This window comes from Ascaphus truei, chromosome 18, assembly GCF_040206685.1.
Source record: "Ascaphus truei isolate aAscTru1 chromosome 18, aAscTru1.hap1, whole genome shotgun sequence".
NCBI classification, from domain to species: domain Eukaryota; kingdom Metazoa; phylum Chordata; class Amphibia; order Anura; family Ascaphidae; genus Ascaphus; species Ascaphus truei.
Window position 1 is genome coordinate 3,361,118 of NC_134500.1, and position 23,319 is coordinate 3,384,436.

Consider the following 23,319-nt stretch of genomic DNA (forward strand, 5'->3'; position numbering starts at 1 on the left):
AATATGTGTTACGTTCCTAGCGATAGCTGAGTAAAACCTGCACCTAACTTTGGAAATTTGTGGCTGGAAAAAGTTATGAGAATACGCTAACTTCGAACAAAAGCTGCGGACCCCAATGAACTTTGACCCCACCATTGAACACAATTATGTTGCCGACGTTTGAGAAGATTTGCACAAATGACTTTGATTTTTAAAGTGGGACAGCTGCACAGGTCGCTACGTCTAACCTCCAATAGGAGGAATCCTGCGCATAAAGTATTACCGGCGTCGCAGTCCTGCGTTGGGAATTACAGACGTAACAAGCATCAATGTGCAGCAAGCGCTGACTGCATTCTCCAAGCATACCATGGGCGCTGCACGTTTAAGAAAGGGAAGCTGAGTGCATGGCGATTTGTCCAGGCGCGGCTTTTCTCATTTCTTTCTGTGGCGTTGGGTACTCCGACGCTCACTACGTCTTAAGATCAGCAGATGGCAAAAAGCCAACAAAGTCTTTGGGTCGCCTTATCCGGGTGAAACAATGCTGTACGTGGTATCCACGCTCAGTGTTACATGTTACTGCCGAATGTGACTTTAACGTGAACGCTGACTGAAAGCCGCAATCCAAGCAGGCGATTTGTTCTGCAATTAATTTCATTTTTAACGTAGGATTGAAGCAGGGGGTCCCAGTAGCTGAACCCCATTAATTTCAGCTCTGTGAACCCCCTGCTTCTGGAGATACAGTCCACCCGTAGGGGGCGCCGTGAGCCGGTCTAATCGGCTGGCAGGGTTCAGGTAAGGGCGGAGTTTCAAAGCTCCCGCTCCCTGCGGGCCAATAGGAAGCCGTGACGTCATCAGGTTCAGCTTCCTATTGGCCCGCGGGAACTTTAAACTTTGCTGAGATACCGGCGCCCCCTTTGGGGCTCTGAATCTGGGGAAGCGGAAAGGAATGAGGTTCAGCACCGGAAACCCCCTGCGTCAATCCTACAGTATGTTAAAAAATAATAAAGAAAGAAAGCATGAATTGCTCCTTTAAGTAGCAGGAAATAGGCTTTTGCTACGCAAAATATTCTGGATACTAAAATAATTGAAGGTAGCAAATGGGGAGAGATAAACTGCAGGAATCTAAATGTTAGCAGCATTTACTAGCATAGAGAGCACTAAATTTATCCCTTGGCCCTCAAGAGGTAAAACCCCATGAGGGTATTCATACATTATTAAGCTGTCTGTCTCCTGCAATTAGGCCAACTGATTTCAAGCCATTGTTCACACACTGTATATTTATCACTTCAATGAAATGTTAGATTGCAAAAAATAACAACACTCATTCAGGCAGAAGATGCCAGGCATCATTATATATGACCGCCTGCAGAAAGCATTAACAACTCCTTCGTTTTCTCAAAGCTCGTATATCAACGTTGCGTTCTGCACCTGTTGCTTCCATGAATCAAGTGTGGATCCGCGTTCAGAAACTATATGCCCAAAATAGCAATATAAACCTGAGACATATGAGTCCAATTGCACACCTAGCCTCTGGTCGTTGCATATTACCGTACGGTTCATATATTGTTTTTCATAAAATTGTATATTAAAATGTCCCCACCTAGAAATGTACGAACTTTATCTCTGACTGCGAATGTGGCAAAATAACTTTTCCAAATGTTCGTCAAAATAATGATTACAAAATCTACAATACTTATACAATACAATAAGTATCTTAAAATATGCTGAGAGAAACTATTTGACTAGAGTCCCAAGTGACTCATATACCTCCCCAAACACACCCTTATACAACACATTTAGAGACACCTGTACCCAAAGTTGAACACACATGGGATGCCATGATATACACAGATCTCCACATGCACAATCGCATGTACACGTACACGCACACGCACACGCACATGCACACGCTTGGCTGTACTGTACTCTTTTGCTTTACATTGGTTTAATCCACACAACACCGAAATAACCTCACGCAACACCTAAGCGCCGATCCGCAGCGCTCAGTGAGGTAACATCCCGTTAACATGCATCTTCAAAGCTCAATAACGTGGCTCAATAATGTGGCTCAATAACGTGGCTCAATAAAGTGGTGTTAAGTTCTGTTTGTCTCCAGAAATGGCATTGCGTTAACTCTAACGGATGTTAGTGTTAATGAGATGCATAAGAGGAATCTTTCCATGTGTTACATAAAGGGGTATTTGTGGTATAAATATGTGTGTCTCTCTCTCTCCTCTCCAGCAAAACCCACATTTGAAGTACTGGATGGGAATCACGGCACCTTCAGGTAAGACATACTTAAGCCATGTTTGTCCTACCTTAACACGGTGTGGAGAAGGAGCGGCTCAGTGAGTAAAGACACTGACTGGCACGGAGTTTGAAGCACGGGGACCTGGTTCAATTCCTGGTGTTGGCTCCTTGTGACCTTGGGCAAGTCACCTTATCTCCCTGTGCCTCAGGGACCAAAAACATAGATTGTAAGCTCTGCAGGGCAGGGACCTGTGCCTGCAAAATGTCTCTGTAAAGTGCTATGTAAAACACGAGCACTATACAAGAACATGCTAGTAATTATAATTATAGTGCAGAAACAATAATGACCGTGTTTCACCAAATTCTCTCTTCTCAGATCTTGTCTTCGCTGCGAGATTGTGGATATTTCAGGCATTCACTTTACCAGTGCTACGTGAATTCCTGTATAGTAGAATGATTGAGGATTTCGGCCTGTACATTCTCAGTAGCCTCTCAGCTACAAATGTGCAAACGTCTTCAAATTTGTGACGTTTTTTGCAACATTTTGCCTTTTTCCATGGTCAAATGGTTCAAAATCTTTCAAATGTCGACAGAATTTTGCTAAAATGGCAATATATACACGGCCCGTTTGACCTTGATTTGGAGGTCACGCGACCTTCATCTGTTCATTTAAAGAAGGGTAACATTCTGATTGGTGCACGAACATCAGCAAATATTTCATGCAGCTCTTCTCTCCGTCCGTCTTATCCCTTATATAAGAGCCGGTATGTACCTCTACTATTTGATATGACGATAAATTTGAGGGCAGCAATACAGGGCATATAATAATAATATAGAGAAACGGCAGACTTCACATGGCTGGTTCAGTGAGCGCATTGCAGAGCACTGACTAAATACCACGCAATGCTCACTCACATTTTATCTCCTCGCTGTAATTTAAATAATGGACACGCGCACACATCCAAATAAAGCTCAAGACAGATTTCTTCATAACGTCTATTGCAGGAAGATAATATGGTATGATTACTTAAGCAGCCATTTGCATACGATTACATATAATGCCTTTTATTATGCTAATGGGCATCATCAACTCCTTTGAGAAATATATTTCATACAAAGTATTCATAGCAGTGAGTTACATTAGCAGCCTCACCATTTGTCACCAAATCTTAAAAGGCAAACACAGGTCAAGAACGTTTTACATTCTAGTGGGATCTCAGTTCATGTAAAATATTATTGTTTGGGGAAAGAAGCAGCAGATATTTTAGGGTTTAATATATGGAACTAAAGCAGAATTCAGACTGAAAGTGAAGCGAAACTCGAGCACAGTATCTTATTAGGCTGCATCTGGTAGCATTAACAGCACACCATTACAGGAATGTTATGGGTAAATTGTGAATGTATTTAATCGCTTGAAGCTAATTTGACTAATATTGAAGATAATAGGAACCTATTAGGCAATATGGGAGATATTTTATCAAATCCGGCGATATTCCAGATCTTAAATAATTAACCATTGCATTTCCGAAGAGGCATACAGTGCATTATCATTCATCCCTGCCGCCGGAGGCGTTAATAAACTGCAGTACAGTCATACTTATAGTATGTCGTTTACCTTGTAATTGGTAATCCAACTCCTGATCAGTTCACGTGTTGTGTTTGTTAATTGTTAGCGCTTCGTCTTTGCGGGAATTAGCTCTGCCCCTCACTCAACATGTTCCACGGTGTCAGTATTTTCCAAGACTCACTTTCCAGAGTATATTCTTCCCTGCCGAAAGTCGACAATTTCCTTCAAAGGTTCTCTTTATTTGTCATTTTTGGTGAATTTTCAAACTATAGTAAAAGTTTGAGCGAATCTGAGCGAGTTCGCGCTTCTCTACTAAAAATGTAGCAAATTTCAACAGTTACTCATTGTCTAGCAGTATTAGGCTTTGTCCATAGTGAAAGCGAGCAAGAGCGCTACAGCGCTACTTGCCTCGCGCAAGCTTTCCTCCCCAGCGATGTGTGGACTGTAGGTTTTTGGAAAGCAAGAGAAGGGGTGGGCACGGTCATGATGTGGAGGGGCGTGTCAAGGAAGTGTCATACATGAGAACACGCCTTTAGCAAATAATAAAATGCATAATGCCATGCAATTTGCAGAAGTATTCTGCAAACATATATACACACACTATGTCACGCATGAAAACATGTTTAAAAAAAAATATATATATAATGTGATGCATTGAAATAAGCATTTTACACTACAAAAAAATGAACAATTATATACAACTAATGGACAATCCTCAGAAATTTCTCTCCATAAATTATCATTGATATTTCTGTCATGGTATGAATTAAAGGTTCATGTTTGTGTAGTCATGGCTGGTTTCTGACTACCATTCTGCCCTCACTGGCATGGAAGTCCTGGTAAGAGCAGGCAGTGCCAGTACTAATCATGGGTTTTCCCTACACAGGCAGTCCCTTGAGTGACAGGGGAGGAGGTGGGAATAGGTCTGTGTTCTGCCCAATCCTGGGTTCAGACCTAGTACCTTCCCCTTACTGTACTTAAGGGAGTTGCAACCCCAAATTCAGCAGTGTCCATACCGTTGAGAGACAAGGTATCACCCAAGGCTGCTGTGCACTGGGCAGGCCCTGGTCCTCTTCCCTATGGGGGAGAGTGAGTGATTACCTATTCCCCTGGTCCTGCTAGAGGGCTGGAGAAGAGCAAGGACTGCTGTGGGGGTCCTTGACCCGTAGTGAAGGTCCAGGGACCATCCTGAGCTTGGGAGACCAGAACAGAGACTGTGTTGGAGAGAGAAGTGCTGTGTGTGTACAGGAATAAATCCGTTCCAGTTGAATATACCTCCTGCCTGGTGTGTGATCTTACTGAGGGTGGGGGGGAGGAAACCGTTTCTACCGTAGGAGATTGCCTCCATACATCTGGAGCTTACGGCAGATGGAGGCGCTGTGTACCATGGAGTAAATGTCGGGTATATACCCCAGAAGCCTGTCCTGCAGTCCCCACAACTATCGTCGGACAACTCAGCCTCTTGTGAACCAACAGGTAGCATGCACCACACACCTGGTAACGGGGATCTCCCATCCGGGGGAAACACGGTTACATTTGTAAACCTCAGAAATCAAAGTTTCAATAGTTGAGTTGCCCATATTCTCACAGCGAGCGCAACTCAACTGACAAAAAGTAATTTGAACAGTATCCAGGCAGAATAGCTTACTACATTTTCATTGGCTGTTAGCCGCTCACATGACCAGGCTGTCTCGCTGCAATAGCAAACAAGTTTGTCTCCTCTGCTTTTGGTATCCTTGTATCTCACGTGCAAGCTCGCGCTCACTATGGCCATGCGCTTTGGAATGCACGCGTTTGTTTCTAGCCCGCGCTATGTGGCTCGCTCCGTATCTTGCACTATAGACGAGGCCTGGGTATTCCAGAGCTTTCCATTATAAGACCTTCAAATTCTGTGTGGTCATTTGAATACAATTACATCTTATTCCCCACAATCCCCAATCTTCTCAATGTGACATCAGTAAATTATAAATAAAAACTCATCAATGTACCTATAATTATAAGGAATGGCATGTTATAATCTTTTGCATTTTTAATAATCACTTCACTGCCAGAGGCACATAGAAACGCATCTTATACTATATTAGTGAAAGCACTGTATGTTTGCCTGCCTGCATGCATGCATGCCTGCCTGGATGTCCGGTGTCCCTAAGGGAAATCTCATTGGTCCCTTGGCCCGCCCGCCCCCGCACACCTCTCATTGGCCTGAGGCGGAGTGACGGGCCAAAGGACACACAGGGACACACACACACAGGGACACACACACACAGGGACACACACACACACAGGGACACACACACAGGGACACAAACACACACAGGGGGACACACACACACACACACAGGGGGACACACACACACACAGGGACACAGGGACACACACACACAGTGACAGACACACACACACACACACACACACACGTGTGTAGGGGGGGTGTTACCTACATTAGCGGAGCTCACAGTGTTAGCAGCACCTGCGCGCACCTCCTCCTCTCCCCGTGTCTCCCGCGCTTTCACCCCGCCCCCCCCCTCTCCCGGCGCCGCTACAGTCAGCGGGACACACACACTATTATTACCCCTTCAGCGCCCCCCCCCCACCCAGTGTCAGCGGCCGTGCGAGACCCCCCTCTATATCTCCCACCTCTCCCCCCCCACACATATACATGCCCCCCCCTCCCCGGCGCTACAACTCACCCCTCCCCGGCGGGGGAACAGCCAGTGGCCAGGCAGGCTGCCTCGCGGCGCCGAGTACCCAAGATGGCGGCGCCCGGGACACAGCGGGGGAGCGGCCACAACACGCTGCCTCCCGCCTCAGATCCACGTGGGACCTGGCGGATGGGTGAGTGAGCGGCCTTCACCCCCCTTCACCTCTCCTCCACCCCCCCTTCACCTCCCCTCCACCCCCCCTCCCCTCCAGTGTCAGTGTCTCCCCGATACCCCCCTCCCCCCCCCGGCGCCGCTACAGTCAGCGGGGGAGCGAGTGAGCGCCCGGGACACAGCGGGGGAGCGGCCACAACACGCTGCCTCCCGCCTCAGATCCACGTGGGACCTGCCGGACGGGTGAGTGAGCGGCCTTCACCTCCCCTCACCCACCCCTCACCCCCGATCACCTCCCCTCACCTCCCCTCACTCCACTTCTCCCTTCCACCCCCCTTCACCTCCCCATTTATCTCCCTCCCCTCCACACCTCCCCTCCACCCCCCCCCCATCACCCCCCTTCCCCCCCCCTCCGCTCCCCTTTCCACCCCCCCCCTCCGCTCCTCTTCCCCCCCCTCCACCTCTTTTTCCCCTTTCCCCTCCCACCCCCTCCCACACTTCCACCCCCTCCTCTAACCCTTCCCCCCCCCCTCCTCTAACCCTTCCCCCCCCCTCCTCTAACCCTTCCCCCCCTCCTCTAACCCTTCCCCCTCCTCCACCCCTTGCCCCCCTCCTCCACCCCTTGCCCCCCTCCTCCACCCCTTGCCCCCCTCCTCCACCCCTTGCCCCCCTCCACCACCCCCTCCTCCCCTTCCCGCCGCCCTTCGCCTTCATGCCCGCCTTACCGCCTCCCAACCCCCGCCTCTGCCTTTCACCCGCCCTTACTCCGGCCGCCTCTGCCTTTCACCCACCGCCTCACAGCCGCTGCACGCACTCAACAGACACCCGCCACACTCGACACATACCTGCCGCCACACACACCTGCTGCCTCCCGCCCCTACGCACCGACATCACTGACCCACCGCCTCACACCCTAGCAGGACCCCCACTCACAGACAGCACTCACAACCCACGCGCCAGCCGCCGCCTCACACCCTTGCAGGACCCCCACTCACAGACAGCACTCACAACCCACGCGCCACCCGCCGCCTCACACCCTAGCAGGACCCCCACTCACAGACAGCACTCACAACCCACGCACCACCCGCCGCCTCACACCCTAGCAGGACCCCCACTCGCAGACAGCACTCACAACCCACGCGCCACCCGCCGCCTCACACCCTAGCAGGACACACGACTCAGATTTTTACATCACTTATGGCACCAAAATATACATTGTACTGTGATGTGGTTACAATAAACCATTTTTATACAACATCGTATTACATTTTCTTCCATCTTTCTTTTCAATATTATTATCCAACCTTTACAACAAACAGTCACCTTTTGTTCCACGATTTATAAATAATACTACCTATTACGCATTTACATCCCGGGCAACGCCGGGTCTCTCAGCTAGTATATATTATTTGCTAGAGATTGAGCAAAATGCCCAGGTATTAAAAATGAGAGCAATATTACTGCACTTCACTTTTTTTCTGTGATGTGGAATTGTGAAGAACAATTAATTATAGAGCATAATTTATTCTGCCAGCCTCAGTATGCAGAGATATTCCGCTCATATGAAGAATTACAAGTCTCTCCTATTCAGTCAGATTCTTACACGTTCAGCATCATACACTGCTTTCTTAGAATTACTTCCTACTAATTATAGCTAAGTGAAGGTAATATCAATCAGGCTAATGTATAATCTTTCCTATTAACAATGCATTGATTAGATCCTGGGACCTGGCTGGAGGCTAATGTGTTACTATAAATACATAGTGTAGTCATGTGTAGGATCTAGAACCATTGTCAACTTTCATGAGCATATGTATCCACTGAACCTGTTGAATAGCTTTACTCAACAAGAGCTGCTGTACACCAGGACAATAAAAAAGCACACTATATAAATATGAGCTCATTCCCCCTGTACAGTATGTCAAACAAAGCTGAAAACAATCAGATTCTAGTCGTATTTCTAATTTTCCGCATGCTTTCCTAGGAATTCATTTCACACACTAGTACATTTTTATTAGGTAGCAACATTGTTTATTGTGAGGATTTGTTATTTAAATATTTCACATTAATGGCTCTACAATACCGATTTATTTACTATAGGAATAGGTGGTGTGCAGTAATTAATGAGACAAACACAAACACACACATGTACGTGTCACGCTTTGAGTGGCGTATATTAGAATGCTGTTGTGTGTGTATATAAAATTGTCATATTCCTAGCCAAAATTATTGCATGTACCAGTCTTACTAGTGAGGCTCAATTTGTCAACGTTAAAGGTAGATCTGGACTATATATATACCAAAAGTGACGAGCTGCTAAATTGTAGCAGTATTACACTGAGACCGTTTTCAGTGTAACACTTCTACGTTCTCAGTGTAATAATACTTCAGTGTTGCAGATTATCAGGATCGGTGCGTGTTTTACTATAATGTACACATTTGTAATCAATCTGTTTGATTGGCTAGCACCCATAGTATACATTAACTGTTTTTGCCACACGTGTCCTGATTATCTTGTGGCTCTGTACCATTAACTTACTCCATAATACTTCGCCAAATGATTGATTAATTAATAATGTTAAATGTTTACAGCTTATAGAATCTTATAGAAGATAGCGATAGTTGTTCTGCTGCTCCAGTTCAATACCCAACTTAAACCTGTAGTATGTTGTATGTACCAGAGAGTAGTCAGACTGTGCGTGGTTTTTTGTTGCTGTAAAACATGAACGTCAAGGAACCATATTTTTTACAAATTGTACAGTTATTTTGTTATGCAGAAGTACACCATGACAGCCTGATCGTGTACATTAATTCTCCTAATCATTCATTCACTGGGACCAGAAAGGAATATCTTGCAATATATCCATTGGCTGCTAAACTCTGAATATTTGCCTATTTGCCTCTATCTTCCTCAATATAATGGCACAGTGTAAGAACCCAAAGACTGATGTTAATAAACCCGAGTATTTGTCAGTGATTTACCCTGCATCGTGTATATGCAACTACTAAATACGTAATGTCTATACCAGCATTACCTTATCATGCGAAACCATTCCAGTACTTTCATGTAATGTGCATTTCAATGTAAACAACTGTGGAAATGTCGTCTCTCTAAAGCTGTACAAACACATGAGAAAGTGACAAATATGCAATGAATCTTGGGAAATATTCACCCTAGTCACATTACTCTGGCATCAAAAGTGCCTACACAGTATGAATTCCTCTCCCTTCTCCTCCTGGCTCTGCATTAGCTGAAAGGTCAAGATGGAATTGTAATTAAATTTTCTATAGAATAGAGATATCAGAAGTTAATCAGACACAAAGTTTTGTGTCCTACTGTTTTCTTTTACAAAATGCACATTGTCCCCCCTCTCCCAGTACACACGTGCTGACTACACATGCACTCTTCATCCCCAATAACTCTAGGAATACAGAAGCTTAGATCAATAACCACTTACAGCCCTTCAATCCAACAATGTCAACCCCACTCTCCCTCTACATAGTGGCAGACAAACTGACTATGGATCCAAGGAATCTGTATGCCGGGGAGCTCAGAGCTCATGTGCTCTAAGCATACCAAACAGACATATCTGGACCAATCCCTATGGAGGTTTATTTATAACTGTTGGAAGAAGTTGAATGGAATCTTCCCAAGTCTCTTGCTAATTCTTTCATCTAAAGAATAATTCCACATCCCAGACACAGTAAATTACAGACTAAACCACTGTTCAGAACGAATAAGCCTAAAATGCATGAAGCCAAGCCAAGTCGAAATAAGAATGTGTCACAGAACACATTTGCTTTATTCTTCTGCCATGGATCCTGGTAGTAGAGGATAGCCTGTGTGGAAGGAGGAATCTCCTGTTGGCTGACTTTCTCTGACAGTAAACTACCAGTGATTCCATTGTGTAAAGGTGGATTACAAGATCTGGTAATTGAATGGAACAAACAGCAAGGCATGTCACAATGCAACATTGGGCAAATCAGCCAAACTATAAAGGTGTTGGTGCAGTTCAACTCATTATTACAGATTATTTTCCCCAAAAGTCCAATTGTGTTTTTGAGGAATTTAGCCTCTAAAATAACAGATATTCCAGCAATGCATGGAGAGAAGGCCTGCATCTCCCTACTTTATACTGCATTTGAAATCAAAGAAGTTATTTATTTGTTTTCTGGATACTATCCACTAATACAACTATAAACATCTAGGATGTATGAGTATACTAACATACACACCAAATGTACAACGCCTGGAAGTAAAAAAAAAAGGCAAAAGAGACAGAAATATTAAGTTATAGTACTGTATACAGATCGTTTAACTAGATTATGTTAAAAACAAAAATATTGTCCCTTGTTAACATTTCTGTGTATATATATGTGCAATTCCTAATTCCACAAAACTTAATGGGAAAAAAATCCCTAACGACTAATAGAAACAACATGTAATATTTAAAGAATTTTATTACATGAGAAGAAATGCTCTCTCCACTGGGTGTAAAACTCCCTGGGGGTGATGTATCAAGGCAAATTTGGAGCAAAGTTGACGCATACTGCGTCATTTTCATGTTGTGTCAATGTATCAAAGTCTTTGCTTGACGTTTTGTGCCATTTCCATCACCTTGCCATGTGGGGAGTGACAACAGGAGGAGTTAGGGGGGAGTTACATGATGCACAGATTATAATCAGATGTAACAAGCCCTGCGTCTCTGTAGGTCACTTATGTACTGTATCTTGTATTTGCATCAAAAAATTCCGCCGGATCTGAGGCGGCGTAAACTTGTGTGCACAAAATATACATGAAATGTAGAAACTCCGAAAAAAGAAACACTTTAAGATGCAAACGCGAGCAGAAATTGCAGCAATGCGTAAAAACAAACATCTATGCGCAATTTCTATACATTGGTACATCTCCCCTAAACTGATCCTATAATTTAAGACTTTAGTTTAAGAAGATTCCCCCTATGTAAAATAAAGAATGAACCAGCACAAAAACATAGACGTCACCATGTTAATCACATATTACTATATATATATTGTTTTTTAAATGTGAGTCCTTTTGATCATGAGCTTTAATTATTAGGAGACACAGACACATTTTTTGTCCCTGTTCTCTGAGCAGACGCGGATTCAGTTGCTTTGCAGGAATACTCTGTATACAATTATATTTCAATATGCCAATTTCCAAGGGATATTGTAGACATGCTACAGTACTTAATCCTCTTCCCTCACAAAAGAGCCTGCAATGCTGTTAACATCGAACCCCATCAAATATATTCAGGACAACTGGCAGAATTACATTTGGTCACACGCAATCTAAATATCTACCGTGTGCTCGTTTATACAATTTTATCATTTATTTTATACAGTATTTACATAATGTATCGTAGTACTTATACTGGAAAAGGCTGTTTCAAATAAACTGGAAGCGAAATAACCTTCAACATCCACAGCACAATAATTATTTATTATTACTCATATTTCCTCCTGATTATACCAAGAGCATCACCCAAGGACAATTTCTCAGCTGTCAAGTAGATTTGTGTAACAAACCCGTACAAGACCTGGGGAAAACAGTGTCATTTTAAACCTAAGCATTAGTAAACTCCACAGCCAACATTAAAAAATGGGATGAGATAATATTTAAATGCATAATTACTTGGTAAATAAATCCTGTGGCTTCTTTTAATATCACATTTATGGATAGTACTGCTTTACGTTTTCAAAATATATACGTTTGTTGAGCAGGTATAACCATAGAATGTATTCATTTCTAAATATTAATTATGTTTTGATATATCCCAGTAGTAAAATATGATTGCTTTTCTGTTATAGCAGTTATTATGCTCATAATAGTATCATCTATCAAACTATATGCAACAAAGAAAAGGTCCCTGCGAGTCAGGTGCACTGTTTTTTGTAAAACGATGAACTCCATTCCAATGCAAACATCCATCTATCTGTGAAGTCCTGTACGGCTACTCCTGGCCACTCAAACTCCATTGCTAATACACAATGAAAAGGGCAGAGCGTGTCCATAGGTAATGATGATGTCTTTGAAACAATAAGAGCTCCTCTGTAAAATTGTTTCCATATAACACAGCTGTCTAGCTGCTATATTGTTATATTGGCCTGCTGAGGCGCTGAGGCTGTGCGCAGACCAGCCGCTCATGCTTGTAGCTCTCCTCTGACACTCATTAGTCTGGATCATTACTTTTTTGTTATATCGGGGCCCGTAGCATGTTCACTTTGAACGTCTCGTCTGAGATATCATTTAAAGCTGGAGAAATTACTTCGAAAATGAATGTATAACACAGACATTTGTCCCCATCATTGGTCCTTTTTGGGGTGTTTTGCATCACTTGATGTATATAAACTTCAACTACAGCAAAATGTACTAATAACTGATCAAAACTGAGTGATGTTTTTAGGAATGTTCTATTACCTGAATATATGTTTTTAAAAATAGTAAATAAAAATCCCGCGTGAGCACATTTGCACGTCTCAGACAGGACCGTGTCGTTCCCCGTTATCTCTTAGCATACAGTGCTTCCACTGCAGCCAGGGATTCTGGGTAATGCCATGCTAATGAGCACTCAGTGTGTGTCACTTTTTACCTCTTATCCATTTTAACATGGGATCCCCTATTACCTTCTGCCTGCCGTATTACACAGCTTTTCAGCACAGACTGGGTTAAAAAAGTGCAGAGCCAGTAACCCTACTCCCAGATGGCTATTTCCACCTTTTGGATCTCTTCAGTGCGAGGTTGGTTACTGGTTTTGCAACGGGAAGCTGGTACTGGGTATAACCAGATATTAACAAAGTTATGGTGGCAAAAAAAGTGGCAAAAAAAGTGACAAAAACCCACCACCTTACAGAGTATTAAAAAAATATATACATTCCAGGCTGTATAATTATAGTGCGAAGCTCATTATATGACATGTTATTTGTTGCTCAAGTTCAGCATCAACACATCTTCGATACATAAATGTATAATGCTCACAGATACACAACGTGCTAGAGCCCTTCGTACAAACCGCGCTAACCCACACACTGAGGCCCATTCATGAAGCTGCAGTAATGGCAGCAAGTGAACTGCCATCAGCATGAAGCAAAGGCTTCTATCCATGAATACGCTGTCATGCCACCAAGGCCTTATGGGTCCCCTACGTGTGACAACACTGCGCATAAAGTGAGAAATAATAATTATTCTACAACCCTGATCTATGGTCCCCATTCAATATACCGAGAAGATGTCTCACGGTAATTACAGCGCTAGAGAAGATTCTAATCCCATTCATTTGATGGAAGGGGTCTCTTTTTAAGCACCAGGAAGACATCTTCCCGGCATATTTAATAGGAGCCTATATTTGGCCATACCGCATAGTTCTGGAACTTATGGTTGTGTTACATTTACATCAGAATAAACAGGTCAGGAAATTTACCCGCTGCAGCAACACACTCGAAGCTGCTTTAAAGTTTGCAATTCCCCCGCAGCAGGTACAGGCTCTTACTTTTTCCCACCTGCCACCATCTAGGGATTTTCCTTCCAGAAAGAGAGTAGCATCCTTCAATTGGGAGTAACTGTTCAGCCTATGATTTGGGGAATGGTTATGTGGATCAAGAGGAGGAGTAAAGGAAGAGTTGCCAGTGTGAATATTACAATGGGACATATATAGGGCTGTATATAGGGCTGTCATTTTTTACTGAACAGAAAATTGCTAACCTCTCTTACAGATCTGTGCCAAATGTCAGAAATGACGGAAGCAATTTCTTGCAGCCACAAGAATAAAGAAATAATACAAGTTGTCTAGACATACTGTTCCAAAGCTGCTCCGGTGTCACTCCCTTTGTGGCCTGAGCCACATTACTTTATCTTTGTGTCTTAAACACAAACAGTACTACAATGATTTAACAGATTGTGCGAAGTACAGTGCTGCACACACGGTCAGCTCTGTATTAGAAAATGTGTGTTATTTTCAGTTGCTCTAAGGAATGATTAACTCAACTCTCTCGTAATGGGAACCAACTCTGCAGTCAGGTCCTATGTATAACATATCGATAGTTCATAATACAGTATTTAAACAATATACTTTATATACATATATATACATACATAATATCAAATAACAATACCACTTATGAGCACATTTACATGTCTCAGACAGATCCACAAACCTGCCCTTCCCCATTATATCTTAGCATACAATGCTTCCTCTGCAGCCAGGGATTCTGGGTAATGACATGCAAATGAGCACTCGCAGCGTGTCGGTGTTTGTTTATTACCCATTTTAACTAGGCTCAATCAATCAGTGGCTCAGTCAACGACTGTGCTGAAGCAGGGACCTCCTGAAAATCCGACCTGTTAGTGGCCCCTGAGGACTGGAGTTGCCCGCCCCTATTGTAGAGAATATGTGTATAACTTATAACCTATATTAGAACACCAATGTTTCAGTTCACAAATGAACCTTCATCAGGGATGCGTTCCAGTGAGACAGGATGCCGATTTATAAAGTGTTTATACCGGAAGCAAAGGAAAAAGACAGAAGCCTGAAACACCCCCCACAAAAGGGGGGGGGGGTCCATCGTGCGAGCCACTCCGTTACTAAGCTACCCAACGTAAACTAGCTGCTCGTCCAGCAGATGTTAGCTGACCCCTGGGTATGTGCAGTATATGAATCAAGGAAAAACATGAAGAAAAACACTACGAAATGAAACATGCCGACCAAAATACATTCTCAATTAAAATAATCTTGGAGTCGGTTGATTATAATGTCTATTTTGTGTAGACGGAGTGGATTGAAACTCAGGGAGACACAAGGCACAGAAGACCGTGTCAGAGGGCGCTGGGCACCTTGTCTCACAAGAATATTGTGTGTTATTCAGCGCTTATGAGGAAAGTGGCATATGACAGGTTTAGGCAAATGAGAAATCAATTGTTGGCTCTTAATTCAGTATATTAATGCTGAGTTCGGCTCATTAACGTAGCATTAGACCACTAGAAACTGTACCAATCTCATACCTCGTAGACGAAAGGTTCATCCAATAGTCACATACATTCACATTCACAGTCGTCCGACCCAGTTTAGTAGACAATTTGTTTTTACTTTTTTTCTTTCCTTGTATCTCTGGCAACCGGAGAATCATCACATTCCAGTGACGGTCCAAACGCTCATCCGTGCAATCCGGGCCAGTATGCGGACTGCACATCTCCATATAGGTTACGCTCCGATCACCCGATTCCACGGGACATGATCCAATATCAGGGGTAGTTTGTAGAATACTATGTTTATCCATGGCGTGACACACACGTGGGCCCCACTGTTGCAGGGGGGGGGGGGAGAGTCAGGCTTTCCCCCCCTCTTTCCTTTACTTTAGGTATACACGCTTTATAAGGTGACATCCTGCTTCACTGTAACTCAGATCTGATGAAGGTCCGAAATAAAAAAAAGGCTTGTTCAGACAATACAGGATTCACAGAGAAATCCTGAGGGTCTGGATTCTGAAAGTCTTAAGAAGGATTTAGACAATCTTGTTCATGGTGACATTCACACATTTTTAATATCTACATTCATATTTCTATCTTTACCCATTAAGTTAGTTTGGCCCAAAGGCCAAGAAATAATGAAGCTGTTTGTTATAAATGCTAGAGAAAAAGGGAGAGTCAACACAATGATCAATTATGGAAAATGATCTGGTTATATGCCAACATTTCTATTAGACCCCGAGAAAAACACAGTTTTTATAGGATTGCTTTGAGTAGATTTCACACACGGTATTTACATGTAAATATTTGATCAACCTGTATTACAAAGCAGTTCTAATTGATGAAGGCAAAAAAACATCAAAGTGAGAACTGTACATTTTTGGAACAGTCTTGAACTGATTAATTCATACTACTCTAGGTCATTGGTTAATTAAGTATTATCACAAAGTGTCTAGTGCCTTGAGCCAAAGGTTGCATATCAAGAGATGCGTCACAAAAAAGGATTCATGTATTTAAAACCCTCAGTGATGGAGGCACTAGCAATACATGTCTGGCACTGAAAGGGTAAAAAAAAAAGGACAAAGCTAAAATGTGACAAGTGACCATATTACATTTCATAGCGAGAACGTCTGGGGCAGTCACAAAGTGGCATTAACAATTTTTTACATACTGTATGTCAGGTTCCTGTTTGGTAAGGAAAAGCGAATTGCTTTTCCGCAGTGAGCGTTACGAAGAAAGCAGCCCAAGTTTGCACTTTGCTTTATCCCTGTTCTATGGCTCCCTTTTTCCTCTATAGAATATTTCCTTATTTCTTTTACTAATCCCATGTATTGCTGTCTTTACTAAATATTGGAATGTGTGGACGTTTTCACTGGGCGTCCTCTGATCATTCAACATAACACAACTACTGTGCACAGTGAAAATAACAGTGTCAAACACACAGTCGATCATAAATAAAACTATGAGAAAGATCCACTAATGGCCCCAGTAAGCAGGTTCAAAGTAAAAGATAAGATAAACAATGTATTATTATTTTTTAAATAACAATCATAATTTTAATCCAAATTTGGTTCCCTGTAGGTTAGTACGCACAGGTTAGTACGCACAGGTTAGTACACACAGGTTAGTACGCACAGGTTAGTACGCACAGGTTAGTACGCACAGCGGTAACAGCTGTACAGGAGGACTTTAGTATTAACACAATGTGCAATACCTGTAATGGGCCACTAGGTGACAGACAAAGTAGTATGGTGGTACCTCAATGTGGAAAAGGAGCCAGGAGTTGTATTCTTTGTCGCAGTAAATAATAGCTGAATAATGTCTTAGCTGGGCTTTAAATACAGACTGTGTAGCCCATTAGCACAGCACAGAATTAATGTTATATTGCAACACGATTGCGAAGTATAAAGTATGTAAAGGTTTTAAACAACCTCAAATGTAATAAATGTACGGAGGACCTTAGTAGAAGCCGTGAGTGTTTTTCTATTAAGTTGGTGCTAAAGGAAAGAGAAATAATTTGGATAATATATTGTACATTTCTCGAGGTGCTTAGGTGCAGTTTTTCCCTGTATTGAGCAGTCGGGAGAGTATTTCCACCGAGCAACAGAATGACATACAGTTTCTGCACTTTAAAAGGACAAAACTAATCTTCCTCTCCTTGTAAAATATATTAATAGTATGACGGACATTTATGCAAAATCATAAACTAATAAACTATCCTGGAATACCTGCAATGATTGAGTGCTGGTATATAGTTACAGTGCATCATTACGTGCCCCTAAACAAGTCTATCCTGTCATAAAATGTGTCATATGTATCAACTGTGAAAACAAGTGTCATGCATGTGACGCAGGTGCTAAAGAACAAGAGACAAGTAGGTAATTGCCCAGATATGAAAAAGTACCCGTGTTTTTTTAATATACTTATCTTAAGGGAAGACTCAAATTAAGTCCATTCCCTGCCAGGAATCTTGCTATGCAGCATAATAATATTTAGTGTCCCTATAAACACAAACTGTGCTTCTCTCGGAAACAAAACAAATGACAGTAGCTGTTTATGGGGGGATTTTTTCCACCCTTAAAATAAATGTGTTCTTCCCATTTCCAGCCCAAACACACAAATAATGCCCCACTTCAACAATTGCCTCTGCATACCTCTAAGTCTTTCCATCACCACATATAGAAACATATAGGGGAAAAGAACTGTACTGATAGTTATTACTCTGGGTGGAGAGTAAATTGTAAAAGAATAGAGAAAGGAAGATTATGTTTATGTGAAGCCAAACGTTAAACATTTCTTCTGAATAGACGGAATATAAATATTGTTGCCACGTTGACTCGGGGCAGGCGATCTTTTTGTCTTCCCAATACAGTAACTGTGTGCTACGGAAATCATACTAACTTGGTAAACAGAACAACAAAATATAATGATCTTCGTTACACTCCAATTGTGCCATATGTTCCCATACACAGACGTCTTTGTGTTTATGGCCCTTCCTGAACCATGAGCAGTGTTAAAGATAGCAACGTCCCAAAGGCTCTCTACAAACTGAGAAATCTCTGGAAAAGAAGTGAATCTGAGCTCTGCTTGTTTTGACAGGTAGGATTTTCTATTCTGCCTTCTTTGAGGTTTCGGCATTAGGGTTGATCTTCTAAAAATGTACTTCAACTAAGGCGATATAAGACATAGATTAAATTCAGAGTCAGAAAATCCTAAAGTGCCATAATATCCTATTGTTTCAGCTCAGGCAGATAGACCAGAATTACGTGCTATATATCACTATTCAGTACAGATCACTCTGGCTTATGAAGGCATCACATAAAATGCTCACTTTGCATAGCTATAAAATGGAAAAAATCTCTAGCGTTGAACTGCGCATCACTGAATATTTCTCCAAACTTTAACTTATTCTTATCTATTTTGTAGATGGCAACTGTAACCCACAATTGTTTGGCTTGAGTCATATACTAAACACTGAACAGCAGTGTAAAACAAGGTCTGTCCCTCAGAAATCTATATCACATGTATGAAGCGTGATAAAATCACGTGCTTCCTCACAACAGATAATAGTGGGTGGGACAGGGCGTTACTGATTCAATGTGTAGCAATAATTAGAGATTACATTTCGGCTATAAGGGTGAAATGGATAACAAACCTGGTATGGTTGTACTGTGAATAATATGAGTGATACACACATCAAGGCCAGCTCTACTGTAATTACCGTATATCACTGCATTCAGGAGAGGTCTTTCATCAACACAAATTCATATTTTGGACTTGCTAGTGTATGTGACAAGTAACAGAATAAACCTACTTTAAATATACTCTTTCGTGTAGTGAAATGGATCAATATTTATATTTTGAATTATGGAGAAGTAAAACTCACCTCGAGAGTATGTGTTTGGTTTTCTACTTGTCAAATGAAAATAAGTACTAAACAAAAAGTGATATTTTCATGGATAATGATGTTCAATATTGACATGAACTGCCTTTAAAATGATTGTAAATCCAATGAAATGTGTTCCATTGGGACAACTCAATTCTGCTATATTACTCAATACACTTCATGGAAATGTTAGCGTTGAATAAATCCTCTCCAGATGAGCCACAAATGTAACATTAAAAAAGGACTTTTTACTCCGTATCCGTGTAGCTACTGCATATGACAAATGGTGCATTCTGTTTATAACAGACTATAAGGGGTGTTAGGGACCATTTAAATGTCAGTTATGAGCTGCTCTCCCCTGTAAAATGAGACTGAAAACATGATTTTCAATACTTGGGGTGTGATGTTTCCTAGTAATTATGATTGTAGTGGTGCTTGTTTTTGATGTCGCCAATATTTGTTTCTTAAAACCAATTGACAACCTTTTATCACATACCCTAGAATAGATATACATTAATATATTTGCATCATTTGGTGTGTTTGCAGCTGTTTAGGGAGAATATTTGTATGATATAGCAGCACCACCTGCCTTTAGGTAGCACCAATGAAGGTAGTATCTGGAGACAACCCTAACTCAGAGAGGCTGCAATTCCAGCTCCATGGATGGGCACGGAATCCCAAGAGAGACTTTATATGCATCATGTAGATGATGCAGCACTGTGGGTCAGTGTACAGTGTTCGGGTTTCTTTCTGTAATAGGTGGCGGCCTGATAAGAACTTGCTTCAGTGTTACAATGTAAATCAATTATATTCTCAAGGGCCGTTTTCTGATTAGAAACATAGCTGCAATAAATACAGTTACAGTCGCTGTAATGACAATTGACAAGAATAAAATTATAATTCATTGTACAGTATAAAGTACGATGGAGTTTTAGACATTAGCCTCTAACAATATAGACATCCTAAAATATGATGCTCTCTTTCAAACTTCCATTAAAAAAATAACAAAACTGGTAAAGTAATATATTAGGCCAGACATGCCCAAAGTTTTATTCCTGCGCCCCCATGTCTGCTGTACCCCCCTGCTTGCCCCCCCCCCCCCCCGTGCTTGGCTCCGGCATCAAATGACGCTGGGGGTTATGTGACACATCACGTTACTATGGCAAAGCGACATCACCCACATGTCATTTGAAGCCGGGTTGCCAAGACGACGCGTCTCTGGCAGGCAAGGTAAGTGAAGTTACAGAGGCCTCACGCGATCCCCGGCATTTAATTTGTGCACCGTTGTATTAGGAATCATACAAAGCATTGATTCCACTTTTATGAGGTCTCCTTTTAGCTAATCTCCCGACTCACTCATCACAAATGTGTCACACAACACATTTCACTCACACTCTCGTACACAGGCAGAGGCCCCTGCATCAACAACTCCCAGCAGCAGAACCAGAGCAAAAGTGGGGCAAACAATTGCACCAGATTAAATAAATGCAAAACATTCCCACTACCTTTAATATGACATCTGATGCAGTTTCCATGATCCCCCCTTTTCCTCATTTTTCAGCTGTGCGACTCTGATACATATTCCCAATAGAGATGGGCCCTGAATAGTTTTCTTCGTGCAAAATTGGTGCAAAACGACACCAGATCCTCATTGAAAGCAAGTTGACCAAGAAAAACAACATAGCAGCTTCCATTGCTGCCGCGGATAACACAACGGATCAGCAGAATATCACAGACATTCCATAGGATGTGAAAAACAGGAAGTGAGTCCCTGCGCTTCTCCCTTTGGGATAGCAATAAATGGGGAATAAATATATATGGTGTAAAAATCTATAAGATAAAGGAGACTTTTGGTTACATCCTCTGATCAAATAATGCCAAGCCTGCTAACCACGTCAAGGTAAGTCTCTATACCACGTCAAGGTAAGTCTCTATAGCAGGTCCCTACGCTAAATGCATACTAATGTTATGTGAAATAAACCCAGAAGGGGTTAATATACCCAAGCATAAGCTTATATAACATCGTGCAGTTAAAAACTGGTAAATACCAGTGAAGATACTCACATGTCTGCAAGTAAAGTGAATAGTGAAAATACAGGGACCTTACTGGGAGATTATATACCTAGAAGAAGGAGGGGCTGGCCTCCCACCAGCCGCCCAATAAGCAGTTGCAGGTGATTTGGCTAAATACATTAATAACACCCTAATAATCCTCACTGGTATTGATCTGTGGCAAGTTCAATATTCAAATATAAGCGATGCCAAACATGACTTAGCCTTCACGTTATCACCTTTCCTCTCCCGTACTATCATTGGGTAACCCCAATAAAATAATAAAACATTGCATCGCTGTCAGAGCTGCTGGGGGAGACACACAGAGGGACAGCTTCTCACCGGGTCTCCTCTGCGCAGATCTTACAGACTCGTGGCTGGCTCGATCAGATTAACGCTGTGGTGGTCCCATTCAGAAGCAGGGACCCCAGCTGAGTTAATCCTCCCGGCCAGTTTACTGCTTCCTTGGCTGCGATAGAGCCCCGGCCACACTCTGGGGTCGCAACCTTGCTCGCCCACTGGAGCAGTAAGTCTTGATACATCTGAATGTAAACGATCTGACAGGTTGGTGACACATCCCCCTGATCTGATGATATGAAAGGTATTCTTTCTAATTGCCATCTGCGACTCACCCATAATTCCTCCCCTGATAACTAGCGCCTGTAATATTTCCATTGAAGCTGGAAGCTAATGACGTTTAAACTTGATGGATTGTTTCTTTGTTTGTTAGCAATAAATTGTATTTCATTCTTCTAACATGCAAGTATGCATCGGATGGGCACCAATATGCTCCGAGCATTTAAAGTAACTATCGCTAATGATACAAATGACAAGTGAAGCTTCGATGCAAATGTAATACTGGGAAAAAGGCAAGTGCAAATAGAAAATTATTTTTTAAAAAGCTGATAAGGTCTTTGTTAACCCCTCGCCTGCTTAGCATGCTATGAATGGAAGGCGCTCGCTTAATTTAGATTAAACTATTATTATTAGCAGTGATCTTTGAATCTAAAAACAAAATATAATTTGGTTTAGTTTTCTACGTACAGTAAATAGCTTAGTGCTTTCATTTATAATTTCACTACATAAAATATGAATATACAGGACGCGCAAAAAGTACTCAATAGCAGCATATATCTGTTACCTATGTTGACACATTGTCATATACAGTAAATAAGTAGGGTTATCAGAACCGGTCTCATATGAAGTAATGTGTGTCTCAAACATGGAATGCCTAGAAATATAATCGTTATGCAATTATTACATTGCATTTTAGGTAGGTCCTGCTGACGCTATTATCTTCTTTAAACTCTGGGTTCTGATAAATAAAATGTTAAACTGTGAGTGACTGACAACATTTTTTAAATTGCCCAATGGGGACGGAGATGAATGGGACATCTTGAATGGCAAAATAACCGAGTCTGAGATAATCCGGCCTTCATCATCAGTTTAGTGAACTACTCAAGTGTGGGACTTCCAATGGGCTTCCTTACCTTGTATGTCCCTTGATTGAACCCACAGTAGGTGCTCTCCATGGTATAGCTTCTCAAAACTCCAATTTCTCTCCACACCACGACCCGAGCTGTTGACTCTCGTGACTTCTCCACCAGAAAGCTGCTGTTCGCCATGGAGAAAGCAGGCGCAATTTTATCGAGAATTTTTGGTAAGGCCTAAATTAGAGAATGACAAAGTTTAGGCGAAAAGTCACAATGAAAAGCACCTTCACGTAACATTGAAATGTGGGTGTAGGTAACAAGACAATGATTATTTGACTGATATCAGCAGTTATTTA

The 23,319-nt window shown here is 42.1% G+C and overlaps 1 protein-coding gene across 1 annotated transcript in view; it reads right to left on the reverse strand.

Moving 5' to 3' along the window:
* Window positions 1-23,319, reverse strand: part of AGBL1 (AGBL carboxypeptidase 1) — a 256,469-nt gene that overhangs the window by 116,741 nt on the left and 116,409 nt on the right. The window contains 1 exon segment of the mRNA XM_075575203.1: window positions 23,021-23,197. Within this exon segment, the coding sequence (XP_075431318.1) occupies window positions 23,021-23,197 (177 nt within the window).